At 41.1% G+C, this 22,020-nt stretch overlaps 3 protein-coding genes across 6 annotated transcripts; 1 reads left to right on the forward strand and 2 right to left on the reverse strand.

Moving 5' to 3' along the window:
* Positions 1-28: 28 nt before the first annotated feature.
* Positions 29-1,361, reverse strand: npb (neuropeptide B). Its single transcript, XM_079337044.1, has 2 exons — positions 926-1,361; positions 29-510 (listed from the first exon to the last, which is right to left on the reverse strand). Exons 1-2 carry the CDS (start codon positions 1,187-1,189, stop codon positions 382-384), a joined length of 393 nt encoding a protein of 130 aa, XP_079193170.1. The 5' UTR covers positions 1,190-1,361; the 3' UTR covers positions 29-381.
* A 660-nt stretch (positions 1,362-2,021) lies between these two features.
* On the reverse strand, positions 2,022-9,282 carry sgsh (N-sulfoglucosamine sulfohydrolase (sulfamidase)). Of its 2 annotated transcripts, XM_079337042.1 has the most exons (9): positions 8,986-9,281; positions 7,683-7,843; positions 7,496-7,601; positions 7,023-7,390; positions 6,771-6,852; positions 6,485-6,688; positions 5,355-5,521; positions 5,032-5,249; positions 2,022-2,517 (listed from the first exon to the last, which is right to left on the reverse strand). In XM_079337042.1, the coding sequence occupies exons 1-9, from the start codon at positions 9,062-9,064 to the stop codon at positions 2,334-2,336; spliced, it is 1,569 nt and encodes a 522-aa protein (XP_079193168.1). In that variant the 5' UTR covers positions 9,065-9,281; the 3' UTR covers positions 2,022-2,333. The 2 variants fall into 2 exon arrangements, with proteins under 2 accessions (XP_079193168.1, XP_079193169.1); XM_079337043.1 differs by lacking the exons at positions 2,022-2,517; positions 5,032-5,249; positions 5,355-5,521 and adding an exon at positions 5,547-6,390 and having other exon boundaries at positions 8,986-9,282.
* Positions 9,283-9,343: 61 nt separating this feature from the next.
* On the forward strand, positions 9,344-20,040 carry slc26a11 (solute carrier family 26 member 11). 3 transcript variants are annotated; one of them, XM_079337040.1, is made up of 15 exons: positions 9,345-9,465; positions 10,288-10,494; positions 10,602-10,836; positions 11,563-11,755; positions 12,225-12,310; positions 13,064-13,286; positions 14,804-14,982; positions 15,108-15,180; positions 15,763-15,874; positions 16,145-16,200; positions 17,241-17,381; positions 17,452-17,579; positions 19,077-19,176; positions 19,291-19,424; positions 19,643-20,040. In XM_079337040.1, the coding sequence occupies exons 3-15, from the start codon at positions 10,627-10,629 to the stop codon at positions 19,751-19,753; spliced, it is 1,746 nt and encodes a 581-aa protein (XP_079193166.1). In that variant the 5' UTR covers positions 9,345-9,465; positions 10,288-10,494; positions 10,602-10,626; the 3' UTR covers positions 19,754-20,040. The 3 variants fall into 3 exon arrangements, 2 of the variants coding, with proteins under 2 accessions (XP_079193166.1, XP_079193167.1); XM_079337041.1 differs by having other exon boundaries at positions 9,345-9,459; XR_013778582.1 differs by lacking the exon at positions 19,643-20,040 and having other exon boundaries at positions 9,344-9,465; positions 17,241-17,385; positions 19,291-19,316.
* Positions 20,041-22,020: the final 1,980 nt, after the last annotated feature.

A 22,020-nucleotide genomic window follows, 5' to 3' on the forward strand; every position in this document is an offset into this window, starting at 1 on the left:
AGAACTTTCCAGGAAATTTGCTCTACAGTCAGATTTCAGGACATTTAATACATTTCTGGCAACTGAGGGGACAAACAGCAAAGATGGGAAGTCATTGAAAAGAAGATGGTTTCAATGTATATATCTCGTACTTGTTTTTCTTTTTTTCCTTTTACAGTACTGGTTGAAACCGAAACAATAGCAAACAAGGTTTGTGGTCTGTTTTTCTTTAGATAAGAGAACATTCAGAGTCTGCAGCGTTCATCGTCGATATTGAATGGGTTTCCTCTGCGCCTTCATCCACCCTGCCTCCCTCCCCACACTTTATACCATCCTCTCCTTTCTTTTTCAAAATTGGTCGTTTCCAGAGAATCGCTCCCGGGGCTCGGTCGAGGACCGGCTTTACGCGGACAGGCAGTCCAGGGAGTCCAGGGTGAGGAAGACGTCCGCCTTGCACTGGAAGGTGCCCGTCCCGTCCCGGAGCAGCTCGCAGCTCTTCAGGTTTGGAGAGATGTCCTTTACGCAGATGGCCTGCAGGTGGAGAGAAAAAAGGTGATGAGACCAACAACTTAGGGTTGTCATTTGTTTTTAATTACGTTTAACACTAAATCCCAGCTTGATTTAACCATGTCTTTGCATCGTTATAAAAGCATTCTATTGCGGCAAGAAAAACATGTTAAGGGACGGATTGCTGTGCGCTCAGGGGTTAGCACCTTTACGCACGAGTTATTTCAACTTTCCCAACATTTATCACAATTCTGTTTATAATCTGGAAAAAGACAAAAAAAAAAATCACTCTATTCTTTTGGGTTTTTAAGTTTTTGAGCGGGAATCAATAAATGGGGCTCTTTTGCTGTTAAAAGGAAAGGCACATTTACTCGCGCATTTCTTCAATGCATCATCAAAGAAACGCATAAGGGGAAAAATAGTACTTCAATGTTCTCACCATGTTTTTGAGGATGGAGATCTCCTTGTTCATCTCTGGGAGCACGCTGTTACCTGCTGTCTCCCCGCTGTCCATCAGCGTCTCCTCAGACTCGGCCCTGCGGACGTATGGTGACCTCCTGATACCGGACAGCAAACCGGAGGCTCGACCTACAGAGTAGTAGCTGGGCCCGGTGGACTGCTTGTACCAGGCTTCCACAGGTGGGCACGAGATGAGCAGAGACACTGCGACACACACCACGGCAAACTTGACTGATCTCTCCATGTCTGGAACCGTCTTGGCACTTTTTACGCAGAAGACAATTGCGCGTTTCTCTCGCTCTGTTCCGGCTGAATGTTTTGTTTGATCTGAGGAAACTTTCTGCGGCTTATAAAGGCTGACTAGGCGACGTTATCATGACCCAGGACGTTCGTCAAATCACAATGGATGTGGGCGGATAACGTGTGTTGTATAGTGCACGAGGGGGTTGGAGATGTATGGGGACGTCAGCTCTTCTCTGACGTTTGAGGAGGTAAAAGTGAAATTGATTAACAAGTGAAACAGGACACGATAAGTAAGACGTCAAAAGTCAAAGATGTCCAGACAGCCCAAACGTTTTAAATCCCAAAGAAATTATTAGGAGTGAAATGTTCTGTGTAAATATGTTTTAATGTCACACTATAACGAAGCAGAGTGATCAGAGTAACTTATTATAATTGTTTTAGACTAATAAATCATAGCGATAGTAACAGATCATTTTGAGTTATGGTGTGGATTTACAAAAGGCATCTAAGCCAATAAAGCTGCAGGTGTTTAACCATCAATAGGTGAACAAGAAGAATGAGCCCATGTGGCTTGAAAGACTTTAACATGAGTGAACATGGACACAACTGCAGTAAAAGAAACAACAGATCAATAAACATAAGTGAATTATCGACTGATCTAGATTGTGCCAAAACCTTTTTACAAGGCTGATTGTGAAGCATACATTAAAGCGAAGCTGTGAGCAATCAATGGAAAGTCTTTTTTCCTGATTGATTTGCAGACCTCACCGGTCACGTGTCATGAACTACTGATCCTGCGTAATCAGCTTGTCAGAAGGAGACTAAACCAAAAATAATGGGCATACATTTATTTAATTAAATAATATAAGCAGTCCAGTAGTTGGGTCCATCGTGCCCTTCTATAAAGCAGGATAATGATGGGGGTCTGGATGGCTACAGACATAATTACATTGTATCTGGTAGCATTAAGTCCAATGATAATATACTAAAGGCAGTTTTGGAATTCAGGCAATTCAAGTTTTGTTTATTGTTGAGGAAAAGCGCATCACTTACATACAAAAATACATGAAAAAGACATTAAATTTTTAAGTAAAATGTTTCAATAAATCTCAAAATGAAGTCAGTCAAGATGTAAAAAATGACCATTAGAGTCCATTGTAGAGCGGTCTGCAGTGTGGCTCCAGTTTGTCCTCCAGGACGTAGTCAGGTCCACAGACCCAGGGGTCTCCAGTCTCCCACTGCCACTTCTGCAGACTCTGCCTGAGGCTCTCCAGCACAGCGCCGAAGGACGGGTCTGATACCAGGTTCTTTGTTTCCAGTGGGTCCGCCCTGCGATGGTAGAGCATTTATTCAAATGAAAACATTCAACAGACTCGGTGCCTTCACACAGACAGAAGTTTAATACTTTAATGTAAAATAAAGCATTACTGTTTTAATTCCCAATATGAAGCCCTAACAGCTGTTTCAAATCACCCTTGTACGCTGCCAGGAGTATAGTTTTACTGATGAAAGTCATCGACATTTCTAATATATTTAAATGTCCAAAGTGTTACTTTCAACATAACAGATCTGAATATATCAGAACTCAAACTAATCCAAAATCCCCGTAGGATATAAAAACATGATCTCAGTCTGCTTTGAATCTACACATCTGACACATCAGAGGAACGAGCCTTAAACAGTGAATGACTAAGACATGTCTTTGACTGTCAGCCTGATGGTTAATAAATATGATTCAGCTCAGAAGAAGAAATGACTCTGATTTATGATCTCAGCATGTCGGCAGTCAGAAGTGAAACTCTGTTATATTTTGGTTAAAGCTCCTGTGAGGAGCTTTGTTGATCCCAGACCTCTTTTCTGTTTGTAACCAAAACATTTCATCCTACTTTCTTTAAAAAGTCTCACTTTCTGCTGATAGTCTATGACGCCCCCCATCCGACCGTGGTTACATGCATTAAATAGAACTATTAGGTTATAATTCATCTTTATGGGGATGGACTTCTTTTCTTTGGAGCTCAAACAGTTATTGACATTATTTTTTGTTTGTTTCATAATCAGTTAAATTCTCCTCAGAGTATCTTTATTATTTCAGATCCTAAACCAAAATGTTTGAAAAGAGGCAAAGAAAGAAACAGAAGTGTTTGGTCCTCGTCAACTTCATGCTTTTTTTATCTTTATACCCAAATATGTCTCGTTTTAAAAAAAAGTCTATCAGTCTGAAATAAATGCTTTGATTCTGTATAACTGCATGTTCTACAGTTAATTTTCAAAAGAGGAAACACAGGATGAAGCAGAAAATCCTCGTGTTTGAGAAATTCAAACTAAGTTTAATAAGGGCTTAATAAACCTTGTGTGATTTATTCATAGTTTTCGAAGATCTGGGTTGGTAGGGGAGGGGGGAGGAGGAGGACGTGATCCTGTTCATGTACGAGCCCCCGTCTCCTGATCATGAGTTGACGTCCTCGTCAGAATGACGTCAAAGAGAAGAGTCAGCTGAAGCTCCAGCCTCATGATTGTACGCAGCAGCATCATTCTTTTTTCATGATGTTGAAATATATTTAAGAAGAGACCTGAGATGATAATCCTAATCTAACATCAGACCTGCAGCGTCACGTTATTAACTGTGATGTCACAGGGTCATGGAGTTCACCTGTAACTCATCGCAGCACAGTGACAGATGTGCACCCTCTTCTCTGTGTTTAGTCAAGTTACTCTCTGAACATGTCATTGTTTAGGAGCTTTATATTTTATATCTAATGATGGATCACATTTGAGGGATTTAAAATCACACAGTTTAAGATTTTGATAATACTGAATGTAATATTCAGGCTGACATTCAGAAAGTTGTGTTGGAGGCAAAATGAAGTTCACCCTTTTCTCTAATGGATGTAACGACCTTTGTTAAAATCAAAGTTTTCATTTTTAAGTTGGACCCTTGGAGGCTGGTTGCCTGTTGGATCAAGATTTTTAAAGAATGGTTGATGAGGGGCGCTTGTGGCGCAGCGCGCGCGTCCCATATAGCGAGGCTTTGCTCCTCGCGCGGGCGGCCCGGGTTCGCGTCCGGCCTGTGGCCCATTTCCCGCATGTCTCTCCCTGTTTCCGACTCTATCCACCTTCCTCTCTCTATCAATAAAGGCCAAAAATAAATCTTTCAAAAAAAAAATGGTTGATGATATCAATAGCTGTTTGATTCCACATCAACAAAAATAGAGGTCATGTCTTGTTTTTAATGATCAGAAATTGCAGGTAAACACATAAAAACTATTTACCTTACACAAAAGACATCGATGGATTTGTGTAATTTAGACAGTTCGTAGGTGTTTACTTGCAATTTTCTTCTGAATTCATTCTTCCCCTACGTACTGATCCTATGAAATAGATATCGTGTCTGTACTTTTTGACACCACGGATGATGAAAGTCACAGATATATTGTTCTTAATCATGTGGTATTGAAAAGTACCTTTGTTAACATTCTGACGACCTTCCCATTTTGCTTGTTATTGTTCAGAAAGAGCTTTTCAACATATAAAGTTTCCACAGACGTTTTTGCCATTTCTAGTTCAAAGATGAGCTTTTTTTTTGGTTTTTGTGTGAATTACAATCTCTCTCTCTCTCTCTCTCTCTCTCTCTCTCTCTCACTCTCTCTCTCACTCTCACTCTCACTCTCACTCTCACTCTCACTCTCACTCTCACACACACATCACAAATACCTAAACATTAAATAGCAGCAGGTGTACTTTGTTAAAATTAAAAGGAACTCCAGGTCAAAATCGGTCATCTTCCAGTCATTTGATATCCAGATATCCTCTAAACTGAATCATAGCAAACGGTCGGTGACAGACCTGGAGTCGTACAGCTCCCAGCGCTCTCTGTAGTAATACTGCTGCAGACTCTTGAACCAGTGTGTGGGCTCTCTCAGCTGGGTGCGGTTCAGCAGGTCCTGGAAAGTGGGCGACACGTACAGGTCCTGGTCAATTGGGAAGGGCATGCGGTAGTGAAGGTTGTGGAGAAGGTGGTAGGCCCCCTGGTGGACAGAGCGGGTTGGGTAGTACATGGTAACCTGAAAAGGAAAAAAGACATCATAGTTTGTGATTCCTTTTAATGAAACTTATTTTGATCTTTCAGTCACCATCGGGTCCATCTGAAAGCAGCGGAGCTCACACACCTCGTGGAGGGACTGGCTGGCATAGACGGTGCGCCAGCTGCTGGGCTCAGAGACCAGAGCGGGCAGTAAGGATCGGCCAGTGAGGTGGACTGGGATTGTGGGGCTACCGGGGAGGCTGTGAGGGGGGTAAGGAACGGTGAACCAGTCCAGTATGGTGGGAGTGATATCTGCCAAAAAAGGAGAGGGAGAAGAAGAAACACAGTTTAAAATAGCTATGAAAAAGACATCAGAAGTCATAGCGTGGACCGGCATGTACATCAGTAGTTTGACACAATTAGCATCCCAATCACTGTGTTTTTAACTTAAGAAACAAACATTATACTAAACGATGTAGGTAACACTGACTGTTTCTTAACATTTTAGTCCACAAATTGTGTCATCGGTCTGAGGTCTTCGGCCTACATGCTGCATACATTTTGCCCCAGTGATGAGCAAATCAAGGGGGGAGTGTGCTGTGACACTTTCGCTCATTTACACCATCGAAGTAAAAGGAGGAGGATGCTACAGAGCTTGTTCTGTAAACAATAAATTAGACCATTAAGAGATATTGTGATTTTCTTGTCACTATTAGGTCTGATGATACTTGATGTTCAACCAATCTGTTGGAAGTTATTTAAAGAACATGTGTGTTATCTTTGTTGTATAAGGAGTACTGAGCACTTGAAGCCTGTTCACACCATCCACAACTGTTTGAATGAATCCAGAAGTTCATGTTTTAAAACATTAAACATTAATATCTCACATTCATCACACACATGCTGCTTCTCTTAGATACGTGTCATTTATTAAGAATTTAAAGTGTAAAAACAATAATCTACTGTTTCTTCTCTTAGACTTCACTTGTTTAATTTATGTTTATGTTACATTTATTGTTTATCCCTTAAGGAGACTATTTTCTCCTATGTCTATCTGAAACCTGATCCTGATGCATCATTGTGAAGTCTCCCTCTTGTGGCCGATGAGAGCCATCAACGTGAAATCCTTGTGATCCAGTGTGATCCATAGTGGGACCCACCTCTGAGGTCAGGTGAGCAGTCTCAAGACAATAAAGAAAATGAGAACTTCAATATATTTCCTGTTTTCTGGAGGAAAATCAAGATCACCCCCTCTGTCAGGCATACATCTCTTACCCAGCAGGCTGACGTACGCCTGGCTGGTGTCTCCCCATCGCTCCCTGTGCTCTGGTGAGGACACCAGCATGGGCTCTGCTGTCCCGGAGTGATACAGGTTGGTCCTGCCGTTCGGGAAGGGGATACCGTTATCTGAGCTGTAGATGACCAGAGTGTCATTCTCATAACCAGCGTCCCTGAGCTCCTGCAGAACCAGACCGATACCTGCAGAGGACATTTACACCATACTAACTGAAGAGTTTAACAGCTGTGGCTTCTATTAAATGTATTTGTCGTTGTTACTCACCTTGGTCCAGCCTGCTAACTGTTGTGTACTGTGCAGCCAAGTCTGCTCGTGCTGCAGGTGTGTCCGGCACAAAAGGAGGAACCTTGAAGACGAGCCACATCGCAATGTTTTAGGAACCCAGTGAGTTAACCCTAACCCCATTATCACAAACATTCAGATATTGTTGCAGATGTCTTTATATTTGATTTCTGTGTTTAACAGCAGCAGTACATGTTGGTGCGTGTAGGATAAGAATGGCTTCATACCACTGACCTTCACTTGTTCTGGTGTGTAATATTCTGGAGTCCAGTCAGGTATCCTACCCATCCCCATTTCACCGTTTCCAAACTTCTCACAGAAAGCTCCGTACTGAGGCTGTGAGTGTCCACATCGATGGGTGTCATGGAAGGCAACGTAAAGGAAAAACGGCCTTTCTTCTTCATTTACATTGTCTTTACTCTTTTCTGTCTTTGTCCTTTTCTCAAACGCTTCCTCCTTGTGGCTCTGGAAAAACTTGCGGACAAGAAGTTTGATGCGGGTGATGTTTCTTCCCACCTGCAGCACAGAATTGTTCTCCTCTGTGTAGGCAAAGTCAAACGGGTAAACAGTGCCAGGGCCGACATGCTTCTTCCCAATTATACCTGAGGTGATATAGGGATGGAAAAAAGAAAGGAAAGGGTGTGATTGTGATAATGAAAAAAGTAGACTGTGTGTGGATTGTTTGAAATAAACAGTTTTTTATTTACCGGTGTGTACGTTTGCCTCTCTGAGGAGAAGCGGCAGACTTTGTACTCCGTCAAACGAGTTGAAGTGGTGGACACCCTGATGAAGCCCGTACATGCCGTTCTGGTGCTGGAAATACAAATCAAACATATCTTAATACTGTGACTCCATGCAGGAAAGCGAGACATCCACGTGTGCTTCTTTATTAACCTGTGGCAGGCCGGTGAGGATGGTGGAGCGGCTGGGGGAACAGCTGCTGACAGATGTGAAGGCGTTGTTGAACACCAGGCTTCGCCGGGCCAGAGAGCGGAGGTGCGGCGTGTGGACCACAGAGTTGTTGTACACCTCAGTCTCAAAACCTGCGTCATCAGCTGGAAGAGAGAAAAGGTACTATTTAAAGCAACATAGACAAATATTGTTTGAGTAGAGCCGTGGGCATCGCTGAAATCCACAACAGTTGATATATTTTGATAATAAGATGAACATGACAACATGTGATTCTGGTATCTATGGACGTATGGAGCCTCTGTGACCAATGAACATCAGTTAAGATCTTTGTATGGCTGAATTTCTATAAACATCAACTTGATCCGTAAATATGATGTTATTAAGGAGGTGACTTATTGTTATGTGTTGTTATTATCCATATTTTTTTTCACTTTAAATGTTATCTGTCTCTGTGTAATATCTGATAACTGTAACTCCTCCTGAGGACAAAGTAACATAACATAGGAGCAAAATTGTCATATTTGGATACTTCACAAAGAAAGAAATGTGCTACTTGAGAACAATGTTAAATTCTGTCCCAAAACCTTAAACATTAAAAATGATCCTTCATGCACAATATTAGTACAATCACAGTTTACTAACATTTAGCTAAAACAGTTCAGTTCTGGTATTAAGCATGTCTCTATGAAGGTCATGACTGTACTTTTGTTAAAGCTTAAAGCAGACATATTTTGAAAATCCCCTTTTAAAGTGTGTTTGAACTTTTTTTTTGAGTAACCTGGTCCACAAAATCATGCCATCCGCCATGTTTATTCTTATTACAAAGGAGTGATGAAAACTCAGGGGGGTGGTTACATTTAAAGAGACACAGACCAAAACAGAGCGTTCTGAGAGAGCTGGTTTATACAGGGTCACAAACCTCCTCTGGTGCTTGAGTCATGTTACATTTTGACCAAAGCAGAACACAGATGTTTGATTTAGACCAGAGCGGACTGATTGAAAAGGTGGAAAAGGGGGTATAATATGTCCTCTTTAAAACATGGATATGGAGGGTGTACTTTGTGGTGTTGTGTGAGGGGTTTAAACTATTCTGCCCACCCAGTATATATCCGTAGGTACTTGATGACCTAAATACTAGAAAAAAGGGGCTGTTGCTTTGGTTAGAGCTGGGAGTACTGAAACTTAAAAAAAGTAAAAAGCCTGTCAAGTCCTTAAACCTGACAACACATTGACAGGTCACTGAAGAACTATTTAAACTACAGTCTATGTTTAAAATTTCACTCACCAATAATCAAAAGCACATTCCTCCTCTTTGACTCTCCGATGCCAAACGATGCCAAAATCAGAAAGATCAACCTGAACATGATGATGGTTTCCTCTCTTCACTCTTACCTAAAAATGTCGCCTACATGTCTTTAAAACTGCGCAGTTTAAACGTGTATCTGTGAAAACAAGTGCATTAAATATATGTAACAAGTGTTGTCGCAAAAAATCAATGCATCAGTAAAAAATAAACTATGAGAGCTGACGTTAAAACGCCCAGTACACATTTCAACTTCTTCCCCAAACAACTCAAGCCCCGCCCATCTCCGGTCACATGACGACGATCACGTGACGACCCACAACAGGAACCACTGTCTTGTGCTTCAACAGCTCAATGCCAATATTTTTGGGAAGTGGGTGAAGCGACAGGAAAAGCAAAGCTTTGACAAAAAAATCACAGCTGAACCAGTTAATAAGACCAAAGAAGAAGAAATGGGTCAGGGTGAGAGTTTCTCATTCATTCTGTAGATTTTATTTGAGTCTTTTCTACTTTGTTTTCTTTTCTGCTAAAATGTTTTCTGCTTTATTCTGTTTTATTCTATTCTGTTGAATTCTGCTACCATATATTGTTTTTTTATTTATTCATTAATTTGTTTATGTATACAAATATGCATTTTTTATCATCTTACTGCTCCTTTTTATTATTTTCTATTCAAAGCTACTTTTGTTGTTGTTTTTCTTTTCAAGTGTTCTTTATTCTGTTCAACTATACTCTTCCCTATTCTACTTTTATCTCGATTTCTAGTTGTATAATCCTTTTCTATTATTTCTGTTCTCTTTTATACTCTCCTCTTTTCTTTAATGGTGTGTGGTGTTTGAGAGTTGTTTTATCCCTTTTCATCTGTTCTACCATCACCTGTTCTGTCTATTGTACCTGTCTGTCACACAGCTATATTTACATTATTTCTGTTCTTTAGGCCTAAAATAATATTATATCACCTCTGAAATAAAAGCTTTATTATTCTCATGGCTCCACATAAATCTGAAGAACAGCTCAAGTTCTTGAAACATGTTTGACCTCTGGCTTGCAGTCTGTTGTAAAACAATCCCTGGTCAGAGAAAGGTATGTGAAGCGCTGGCCTGTCATATGATCATCATATGACAAAAAACAATAAGACGAGGTGCAAGGGTGACATATAGGTCATCTTTGGCCAGGTATTTAAACAAAAACCTGACTTGTAAACAGAGGTGCGGCCATTCATTCGTCACATGGAGGCTCTCGGGTTTTTCTCCCTGATGACTCTTATTTGTTCTTCACACACAGATCCCAGCATGCACCTGCAGATACGGCGTCCATCTTCCTTTTACTTGCTGTGTGCTTGTCCAGATAAACAGACACATGCAAGCACACAGAGCACTTCTTTGTTGTGATATCTTGAACGCTTGCTCTGTGCCGGAAGAAACAAGAAGCACTTCTCACAAGCTGATAAGAGACATTTAAAGCAGAGAGGAGGAAAAGTAATCACTTTGTGTGAGTTGTTTCTTTTTTCTCTAACCAGCAGACTCGGGCACATTTAGATAAACAACATGTAATTTCATCTTTGCTGCTTTCTCTTCATCCTTCATCCTCCTCTCCAGGTTCCTCACTTGTAACTCTTGTACGATGGACCAGCCTCTGTTAAGACAGGTTTCAGACAGCAGCCGGCGCTGCTGCTCCTACAGCACCCTGAAGTCCTGGATACCCGTCCTCTCCTGGCTGCCCAGGTACAACCGGAAATGGCTTCAAATGGACCTTCTCGCAGGCCTCACTGTTGGGCTGACCACTGTACCTCAAGCGCTGGCTTACGCTGAAGTAGCCGGCCTTCCTGTGCAGGTAAATCCTTGCTCAGGTACGAAACTACTAAACCAAAACTACTGTTAACGTAATGCAATCACTTGTTTTTTTTACTTAGCTTTGTTTTGTCACTTAACTTATCATGCTGCTATTGCCAGTGGCGGCTTGAGACTTTTTGACCCGGATGGCCCAGCTTGGGCACTGACTAATGCAGAGGTGACCCTTTCTGTTTCCACTAATCAAAGTTAAGTTACACAAAATAAATCTTCTTATCCTAATTCTTCAAGGACTCAAAAAGATGATGTAATAAAAGTCACAATTTAAAGTAAAAAATGACAAACTCCTGCCGACTATCTAATCTGCAGAAATACAATGCACCAAAAGAACGCTTGTGAGTTCACTGGCAGTGAGACGGCGTGCAGGAGTTTGCATACAGTTGTGTTGGTATTTATTACTTTCCTGCGCACCAGTCTTAGGGAATAGATTTTTCAAAGAATTTACTTGCAGTTTTTTTCACTAAAAGACGTGTAAAGATATGACTAAGTCTGCTCCAACACATCCTGAATGACTTAAACATTCAGGCCTCTGACAGGAACAAATAGCCAATCATAGTTTAGACTTTGGGGTGGCACCTAGGATAGCCATAAGGGTGTCAACAGGGGACCATGCCTCCCCTGGCCACTCTTCTGGACACGCCTCCCTGCCTGTTTCTATCCTGTCTTTCTTCACTTCTCATCGTTAATTCATGATATTTCATCCTTACAGTACGGACTCTACTCTGCCTTTATGGGCGGGTTCATCTACTGCCTCCTGGGGACTTCTAAGGACGTGACGCTGGGTCCCACGGCGATTATGTCCCTCCTGTGTTTCTCGGTGGTTGGTGGGCACCCAAACCAGGCTGTGCTGCTCAGTCTCCTCTGTGGACTCATCCAGGCTGTTATGGCATTACTGAGATTAGGTAAGAGGGCGGGGCTGTAGTCATGTGAGAAACCTGTGACACCAGTTTGGGAGGTTTTCTTAATTTGGTCGACACTTGTGACCCAAGAGGATCTACAAAAGAGATGTACTGTATATTTGCAAAGTAATTACAATGGTTCAATTGACAATGTGAGATATTCTTGTCTCTTTACAGCAAAGATGTTGTTTCATAAGGGAGCTATCTTCCTGCCTGTGCGGTTTAGGGGGAGCTCTGTTTGAAGTAGTTTGAGATAGTTTCAAATTCAACAAGCTGTTGAGACAGAACTGCAGACATGTAAAGAAACAGGAGATTTGTCTGTGATAGTGAAGGAGAACTACTTCCTGCCATCAGTTGTACGACTTCCTCTGCTTAACCACACACCTCTGCATAATCTGTGGTTGTCTGCTACACTTTTCAGGTCAGGGTCATGGCTCCGTAAATTATTCATTACTTTAATTGGCTTCTCCAGGTTTCCTGCTGGACTTCATCTCGTACCCTGTAATAAAAGGCTTCACTTGTGCCGCTGCCATAACTATTGGCTTTGGTCAAATTAAGGTGAGGGTTCAACATTTGCACACACACACACACACACACACACACACACACACACACACACACACACACACACACACACACACACACACACACACACACACACACACACACATTTGACATACATATAGTATATTCTAGCCAGAGGTTTATCAGTTTGTGAATAGGCCCCTGCAGTGTCGATTCACTTTTGAAAACTTCTTGACAGCTCAGATGACGAGTCAAAAATAATCCACTTTAAGAAATCAAACATTTCAATATTTCACTTTTTTACCTTTTACTTCTTTTTTTTATTTAGATTTTGATCTGTAATGACTGATCTGTAAGGCCAAACTATATTTCAAAATAAAAGCAGGGTTGAATTCAAACAAGTTAAGCACTATCAGCTTAAGACAGTACAACAATTCAAAATAAAAGCCTCACATTTTTTATTTTAAAATGCAAAACAAAGGAATTTCTAACATGATTAAAATTGAGGATTAATTGCATAAACTTTTTAAATTTAAAGGGATACTTCACCCATTTACATGAACGACCATTCAACACTACTACCATGTTTCTAATGATACACAGCTTCATGTAAATGAGTGAAGTATCCCTTTAACTGATTATTCACACTTTTGAAAAGGAGTTGAAATGTTTATCTGAAAAGCAAAGAGAGAAGCGGTGGTTCACCCTCTGGTCATGGTTTCACAGTTCCCTCCTCTCCGTGTCAGTGATTTAATCTGATGGCAGACCTGTTGTTTCTGTTTCCAGAACATTCTGGGACTAAAGGGCGTTCCTCAGGAGTTCTTCCTGCAGGTGTACTACACCTTCTACAAGATCTCAGAAACCAGGATAGGTGACATGGTGCTGGGTCTGCTCTGTCTCGCTCTCCTCATCGTGTTGGTGGTTATGAAGAACAATCTGAGCTCTGAAGACTCTGATGACTCCCGCTGCTCCAGAGCAGCCAGGAAACTAGTGTGGACTGTTGCTACAAGTTAGTAAAGATATTAAGATGCAATAATAAGGGCCCACCTGATATGGGATATTTGAGACTGATATCGATATTAAGAAAAGAAACAATCTGATACCAATATATCTGCTGATATCTTTTTTATTTAATCAATATACGATTTTGAGAGATATATCGATATACACATTGATTGTATTTATTCCAAATAATGTTCTCAAACACTTTTGGAAAAGATATCTGATGAAGAGAAGATGGTCACTGAACATGAAGTAACAGTGCAGGGTGATAAGACTTGTTGTAATTCACCACTCAGCTGGAGAAAGAGAGTGACATGCTGATCACTGGTGAATACATCTTGTAATATCAGTGAATATCTGCAATAAAATAAGCCGATGACAGTCACTTGGTATGCTAACATCAACCTTATATATCTCTATATATTTGGTAATAATATAACAATAGATATATTTTATACCTCAACTATTAAATACAGAAATCTAAAAAGGAGCACAGCTCTGTTTTGACCTTTATTGTAAGAGATGTTAAATCCCAGATTAACTTTATTTCAGTTTGTCATGTGTCCTATAGTTGATTTCCACCTACAGAGAAACCTAATCCTCCAAATTTAGATCTGCATTGTTTCATGTCACAGTCCTGTTCACCACCATGCTTCCAGTTATTCTGTTACTGTCCTGGCTTCGTACATGTCTGGTGGATAATTTGCTAAATTATGAATACAATTGAAAACTAATTTGAGAAAACATTTTTTATTTGAAGAGAGTCAGTGTACACGAATCAACATTCAGAGGGATGTTAATGTACCAGAGTTAACTCAAAGGATCATTTTCATTAAGTGTCACTTTTCCAGGTGTTCTTTGGTGTTATATAATTTAATATAAACTATTAACATATGATGAGTAGTTTAGAAAAATACAGCTATATACAGTAGAATTAGGGTGACGAGAAGAAACAATCCAACCTAGGACACGTTACAGTTAAAGGAACAATCCAGAAACTTTTATTATGTGGCAGTGATGCCAGCGGAAGAGCCGGGTTGTGTAACGATGAAAGGTTTGTATTTGTAGAAGGTGAGGCCTTTAACCGTCACATGATATCAGAAAGGAGAGGAAGCCATTTAATACAGACATAAGTGGGCTGCCTGAGTTAGAATGAAGTGCCTCATTAACTTAAGAACTTTTAGGTCTGTGTTTTGATAATTGTCTATACATTTTTGTCAGATTTAAGGATCCAGTGGATCTGAAGGTTGTGTGTGTGTGTGTGTGTGTGTGTGTGTGTGTGTGTGTGTGTGTGTGTGTGTGTGTGTGTGTGTGTGTGTGTGTGTGTGTGTGTGTGTGTGTGTGTGTGTGTGTGTGTGTGTGTGTGTGTGTGTGTGTGTGTGTGTGTGTGTGTGTGTGTGTGTGTGTGTGTGTGTGTGTGTGTGTGTGTGTGTGTGTGTGTGTGTGTGTGTGTGTGTGTGTGTGAGAGAGAGAGAGTCCTTCATCAGTAACACTGTCTAAAACCCTCTTCTCTGTGTTGTTCAGTGCGTAACGCCCTGGTGGTCGTGGCTGCATCCTGTATTGCTTTTTCATGGGATGCTTACGGTTATCAAGTGTTCACAATAACTGGAAAAACTTCTCAGGGGCTCCCACCATTCAAACCCCCACCCACCTCAGATATCACAGCCAACAGCACGGTCATCTCCTTCAGAGAGATCGTTGAGGTAAGCAGCAGAGAAGCGCAGCCAGCCGAGGGATCTGGAAGTTTCTCTCTTCTTTTCATTTATGATTGAACTGCAACTTTCACTTCCTAATTATCTTTCCATTTTGTCTGTGTGGTTTTGTGCAGGGCTTTGGGGGAGGACTTGCTGTGATTCCCTTCATGGGTCTCCTGGAGAGCATTGCTATTGCTAAAGCTTTTGGTAAGCGTTTTTTTTAGCCACACTTGATGCACTGAGCTTACGATAGAAGTGGTCGGAGTGTCAGTTCATTTGTCGACCACGTTGGTCAAAGCTGAGCCTCTTACTTTGTGTACCGACGTTCTATTGAAATGTGGAATAGACTTTAATATCCCCTCAGGATGAATCGTAGTGTGGTATTCCCTCAACATTCCCTTACAAAGTGCAGACTTCACGACTTTACAGTATTTTGGTTTATGAGCAGATTACTGCACTGAACAACTTCCTTATAGTTATTCACTGTTCTTTGTGTTCTGTGTTTTGTTCTAGTAATCTGTAACATGTAAGCATGCTAACATGCAAAAGTAACATTGTGAGCATTGCAAACATTAAAACTGCTAAACTTCAACATGCAGCCTGACCGAGCAGTCAGAAGAGCTCGACAGTTTCATTAGGAAATCAAAAGTTTACATGACGACACCAAGCATGAACACTGAAGACTTTATACAAGCATTTAACAAAACTGAGTGATGTTTTAAGAGCACACTGTAAACTATATGAGCATCAAATCAATAAATGTTTATTTAACCTCCTGTTTCTTCTCAGCCAGTCAGAACGACTACAGGATCAATGCCAATCAGGAGCTGCTGGCCATCGGTGTGACTAACATTATGGGATCCTTTGTGTCAGCATACCCTGTCACTGGAAGCTTTGGGAGGTGTGTGTGTGTGTGTGTGTGTGTGTGTGTGTGTGTGTGTGTGTGTGTGTGTGTGTGTGTGTGTGTGTGTGTGTGTGTGTGTGTGTGTGTGTGTGTGTGTCTGTGTGTGTGTGTGTGTGTGTGTGTGTGTGTGTGTGTGTGTGTGTGTGTGTGTGTGTGTGTGTGTGTGTGTGTGTGTGTGTGTGTGTGTGTGTGTGTGTGTGTGTTTTCGTAGAGAGAGAGAGCTCAGATGTTTTATATTTAGTGTTGTTGTTGTCGCCTCACTTCCAGGACAGCTGTGAACTCTCAGACTGGTGTTTGCTCTCCAGCTGGAGGGATCGTAACCAGTAAGTCAAAACTTTTTAAACTTTTTTCTCTTTTGATCTCTTTGGGTGTTAGCAGATACACAGATCAGACATTACATTAGAAACACCTGCCTAATATTGTGACGGCACCTCTCTCCCCAAGTCAGAGCCAAAACAGCCCTGACCTGACCGTATTTCCTGAAACCAACAACAAGATAGAAGGTGGGACATAATGTTGGGAGGGATTTGATTGGATCATTAGCTTTGACAAATCAGCAAATAGTAAAACTGTGCAGGATGAGTCATCAGACATTTGAAACGTTTTACAGTAAGATAAAATACAGTTTGATTTAAAATCACTTGGCTAACACTTAGATATTAGACAGATAATGTCAAACAAATGGACTTTTAACACAGCGGCGCTGGATTAAAACTGAGGAAGTGTTTTAGTTTTTTCACATTTCAAGGGGACTGAAGTCCTTTAAGTAGCACTGTGGGGGGAATCATGGTCACCCTGAACTATCTGTTGCTATGCAACAAATTGCAGACTGTGTGTTCGGACAGTTTTCTATCAGAAACTGTATTGATTTTTTTACTTGTGATTTCTCGCTCTCATCTTATCTCTTTTCATCCTTTCCCCTCTCCTAGTCTTCTCTGTTTCGATTTGCACACTGTGTCAGATTGGTCCCAGTTTAGACTGTAAGAGCAAATTTAAAAACCTTGTTTTTAAATTTTAAATGTGAACAACATAAGCAGCTTGTTATACAATGTTTTACAATTTTAAAACGATCAAAACGATCGTATAAATATCTTAAGACTTCCTCTCTCTCTTATGTTTTTAGGTGTATGGTATGTATTGAGGGCACAGGCGGCTCGGGTTAATGTCTAACATGTGGTTCCTTTCCTGCATGTCATTTGTCTCTCATCCAGGTTTCCTACTTTATCCATTGTCCAATTATCTACTAAAGGCAAAAAGCCCACAAATTAATCTTAAATAAAGAGATTTTCTTTCTGCTTGTTTCTAAGTTTGGTCATTAGGTATCCCTTTAACTGTGACCTTCTTCGTCTGTGTATATTTGCAGGTGTGATCGTGTTGCTTTCCTTGGCATTTCTCATGCCGGCCTTCTACTACATCCCTAAAGCTTCTCTAGCTGCTGTCATCATCTGCGCGGTATCTCCCATGGTGGACTACCACATTGTGGCTAAGATGTGGAGGACTCGCAGTAGGTATCTGCTCAGTGTTGCTCACATGTATTTGTTTAACTTTGTTCTAACGCTAACATGTCTCCACAGAGCTGGACCTGCTGCCTTTTTTAGTCACGTTCCTGATGAGCTTCTGGCAGGTGCAGTACGGCATCGTAGGAGGCGTCGCTGTATCTGGAGCACTGCTGCTCTACAACACGGCGAGGCCCCAGATAAAGGTAGCATAATGAGTGAGCAGGACGCTGTGTGATCCTGAGTGTGTGGCCCTTTAACTTTAAAACATGACATGAAGGTCTTTGAAACTTAAGTAGCCCATTAAAGCCAAATGTTGTGCTGCTTGTTTTCTGTTCAGGTTATGATGATAATAACCGAGGCATTACTTCTCAATATGTTTGCTATTGCAGAACTTTGAATGCAAACCGACAACAAGACGTTATGTTTATGATACACACAATACATGTGAGTGAGTTGTTATACTGACAAAGTTAGCAGGACCCCTTCAGGGTGAGGCAGAGCGGCCATGTCTCACCCTGACATCAACAACCCGCTCACAGCACATTACAACGACTTCCTTTAAAAATCAATTAATTTTTATGGTAATAACATTTAGATTTTATTGATTTAACATACATTTGAGTATTTTGCTTAACAACTGGTCTATTTGAATCTACTGTGTCCGTGGCAACCATTAACTCTGTATCTTGATAAAATTAGCTCTGCTTGCTTTTATTACTCACAGATCCAAGTATAATTAATGGAGCCAAGTTTATTTTCTTTTCTATCAGCAGCTTTTTTTATGATTCATTTTTAGGCTTTCTGCCTTTATATGATAGAGTCGTGGGTAGAGTATGAAACCAGAGAGAGAGAGTAGGGAATGACAGGAGCGAAAGGAGCCACAGGTCAGACTTCAGTTTGGTCCTTCTGCTGGAGGACTGTAGCCTCTGTACATGGGGCCCCGCTAGGTCATCTGCTCCCCTTCAATCAGCAGTCTTCAAACACAACACATCCCATAGCGTGTTTCATGCTGTGTTGACTTCATGCCGTACTATAGCCTGCAGGTTTTGCCTCTTTTAACCCCCTTTCTTAGTAGTTCCTCTTTCCTGTCTCATTTTCTCGCAGTGAACCCAACATCAAATTAACAGGACTTGTTTATGTGGATCGATATGATTATATTAGTCCTCCAGAGTCTTTGATTAGAGCAACATTCAAAGCATCCGTCCTGTGTGCATGGTCAAAGCAGAGACAGATGATTATCTATTTAAAAGATAGATGTGAACAACTCAAATACAATTTATAAATGTGATTTGAGAGAGACTTAACTCCACATTGCTCTTTCTTAAAGAACAGCTTCATTAATCCCAAATAGGAAACGAGTCAGTGCCTCAAGCAGATGAGAGTATGGTGACCTGATTAAGGGCTGGTGCGGGATGCGAAATTTCCATACTTTTGTCCTTACAAGGACTTGAACAGGCAACAGTCCTCTTGCCGACCCAAGTCCCTACAGACTGAGGCGGGGCGGCTGTGGCTCAGGTCGTAGAGTCGATCATCTCTTAACCAGAAAGTCAGGGGTTCAATCTCCAGCTCCTGCAGTCTCATGTCCAATGTGTCATTTCCATTTAGATGCCAGTTAAGAAAAGATCTTTGAGGAAAACACAAAGGAAGGGTTTAGTGTGTTGAATAACAGATTAAAGTAAACATGTGGCTGTTGTGTGCAGGTATCTGATCATGGTGTGCTGGTGATGGAGCTGGGCAGCGGACTCAGCTTTCCTGCCACCGAGTATCTCAGCTGCATCATTCACACTCAGGCCCTGCAGGGTGAGGATTTGTTTCAGAGTCTCTTTCCATTCAGAGGACACTTACTGTACATTTCACTGTAAACATGTGGTGATGTAAGAGTTCAGTTTTAGCTCTCATGTACTCTTTCCTCAGCTTCTCCCCCACAGTCTGTGGTCCTGGATTGCCATCACGTCAGCGTCATAGATTACTCGGTGGTCAGCGAGCTCAGTGACCTGCTGAGGCAGTTCAAACTACAAGAAGTGAGACTGATCTTCTCTAGATTGCGGGTAAGACCTTCAGCTTTCCTTTTTCTTTTACAGACTTTCCATCGAGTGACAGATGAGCCATTTAATTCACTGGAATTTCTGTCCAATGAGAACCTTGAAAAATTTTGAAACCTTAGTTGTCTTCAGGGCCAAAGTTCAAGAAAGTGTATCAACATCCAATCCACGATGTCGGTCTTGTTGTCCCAAACTTGACTTCCTCTGTTCTCCTCCATCTTCAGCCCTCTGTTCTGGATGTTCTCCTGGCATCTGATCTTCAGGGCCTCACGTATACAGACACCATCGAGGCAGCGCTGCAGATGGAGTCAAGAGGCCTCCGAAAAGATCAATGACTTTTTCTCTTCCAGGAAGGATTTGTCAGTTCTGAAGGTGAACAGTCATCAACTACCTCCAAAATACTGATCTACTCCTGCCAGTGGCCACGCCATGCCCTTCTTTCTCCCGTCAGAGGAAGCGTCAAACTGAGACTCTGAAAGTATCGTGAAACATTCCAGCACTTTATTACACATGCACAAAAACCAACAGAAGTCTACAACAGTGTTCGACGTCACTTTAGAGGCTTTTGTGGGACATCGTTTTGTACGATAAAGAAGATAGTGAGGAAAATGACATAACTCTATATTAATATTTTTAATGTATGTTTTTTAACTACAGCAACTTTCCTATGTTGAAGTTTTTGATTGCAGGGCTTCAAGAGACCAAATTTGATTTAAGAGAAAAGAGGAGGAGTGATCTATGTTTCATCGATTTATTTAGTCAGATAGTGTCTCAGATAATAAAACATATGAGGGCTTTATTTACTAGCAGAGCATCAGTCTCAGAGAGCAGACGGATTCTCTAGCAAGCAGATAACATCTGCATGATAAACCATCAAATAAGTTTGTTTTGTTATTTTTGGGCCTTTTTGCCTGAACTGAATTGAGACAGGAAATGTTGGGAGGAGAGAGGAGAGTGACTTGCAGTAAGGGGCTGAGGTCGGATTCGCACCCACAGCAGCTGCAATGACGACTCTAGCCTCTGTACATGGGGCGTGTGACGTAGCCATTTGGCTATCAGCGTTCCTATCTATAAGTGGTTTTATTATGAAATATTAAGACTGTGTTATTAGTGTTTTATTTGTGATTTATTTAAGAGATCTGTTTTAATATTGGTGAAACATATTTTAAAAAAACAACAAAACATTAAATTGATGTTTGAAGAAACAAAAACATTTCCAAAGAGTGTGAGAACTCTTCTCACACATAAACTCTAGAAAATATCTGGTACATGTCCAGACACTCTGCCTCTGATATCTTCCTGAGTTGCTCGATCACACATGTCCTTCTCAGCGGGAGATTTTCTGTCTCCAAGGGGAGGGGCGGAGTCTCAGGAGGCAGGACGTGCTTTGTGTAATTGGACGTACAGTATCAATGAACGAGTGGAAGGGAACATGCTGGCAAGCAGAAAAGTGATCAAAGCAGCAGAACAATGGCAGCCTTTCATCACCAGCTGCATAATAACCAGATCTGAAGATATTTTGAGTACATATGTGAAGAGCTGTGGAGAGTGCAATAATCACTAAGAAAACACTTGTTTTAAACCGTTGAGGACATCGATCATGGAATTTGAGTGAAGTGAAGTGCCAACACGAAATGTTCAAAGAATAACTTATATAAGGTCTGTCACCACACCTTGATATTGATTCATCTCTTTGAGAAGAGAACAGTCCACAAGTCCTGCCACAAGCTGAAATCACTTACATAATATAAGGAAGTGTTTGCGTGACCTTGGGTCAGTTTCACAGGTAGCATTCATCCATCCTCTGAGCCTGTAATCCGTCGACTGACCCCAGCATAGTAACTGTGTACCAGACTGTTGTAGCACAGAAAGGTTCCTGATCAGAGGGCAGTGGATGTACTCAAAAAAGTGAATTTTTAACAAAAGCCCTTTTTCCTTAAAAGATAGTTTTTGTTACACCACATGATGTTTTCTCTCCCCGTGCGAAGAGAATGAAAAAAGAGATCGCACTTGCTCCCTTTTCGTGCATTTATTTTCAGCACATCCCGCGAGTCACATTACGAGCACAGCTCTTCTTCAGATTCAAACAGGACTTCTCTACCCGTGCTGTCATGAACTAATACATGAATGTTTTTGCATTATTCTCTGGCTGCGTTTTATCCATTTCTTTCTTCTTTTAAAGGAGTGTGTATGGATATGAAGGGTCTTGATACCTCTATTCTCCGATGTCTCCCTTTGTATATCATTCTCAGTAAACTGAGTTCTTCTTAAATGCGATTTGTGAAGTCTTTTGTTTTTCTTGCTTGCTGTAGAACTTCTTCACTTCAGTATGCATCTTCACTTTAATCAGGGTTTTAAAAGTTGACCTCAATTAAAAACATAGTGTCAGTATCTTTATCATCACTGAAAAATGACAGTTTAAGATTTAGAAAGTTATTGAACAAACATAAAATCGAAGCCTCTTCAAGACCTAAAATAGTAAACCAGACCGTCACAGACAAATTTGACTTTTCCCTTAAAGTTTAAGTTATCCTTTTTACCTTCAAACACTGTCACTGGGTAGGTACAGCACACTGCAGAATATATTTATTTTTAATTTTCA

This window comes from Symphodus melops (assembly GCF_947650265.1).
Source record: "Symphodus melops genome assembly, chromosome: 2".
Classification (NCBI taxonomy): Eukaryota; Metazoa; Chordata; class Actinopteri; order Labriformes; family Labridae; genus Symphodus; species Symphodus melops.

Coding starts and splice junctions, on each gene's coding strand:
- npb (XM_079337044.1), bottom strand. CDS start 1,189: ATGGAGAGATCAGTCAAGTTTGCCGTGGTGTGTGTCGCAGTGTCTCTG. Junction 511..925: donor TCTCCATCCTCAAAAACATG/GTGAGAACATTG, acceptor CTCCACCTGCAG/GCCATCTGCGTAAAGGACAT.
- slc26a11 (XM_079337040.1), top strand. CDS start 10,627: ATGGACCAGCCTCTGTTAAGACAGGTTTCAGACAGCAGCCGGCGCTGC. Junction 15,181..15,762: donor TGCTATTGCTAAAGCTTTTG/GTAAGCGTTTTT, acceptor GTTTCTTCTCAG/CCAGTCAGAACGACTACAGG. Junction 17,580..19,076: donor CGGCGAGGCCCCAGATAAAG/GTAGCATAATGA, acceptor TGTTGTGTGCAG/GTATCTGATCATGGTGTGCT.
- sgsh (XM_079337042.1), bottom strand. CDS start 9,064: ATGTTCAGGTTGATCTTTCTGATTTTGGCATCGTTTGGCATCGGAGAG. Junction 5,250..5,354: donor CCAGCCAGTCCCTCCACGAG/GTGTGTGAGCTC, acceptor TTTCCTTTTCAG/GTTACCATGTACTACCCAAC. Junction 2,518..5,031: donor TGGGAGCTGTACGACTCCAG/GTCTGTCACCGA, acceptor CTACCATCGCAG/GGCGGACCCACTGGAAACAA.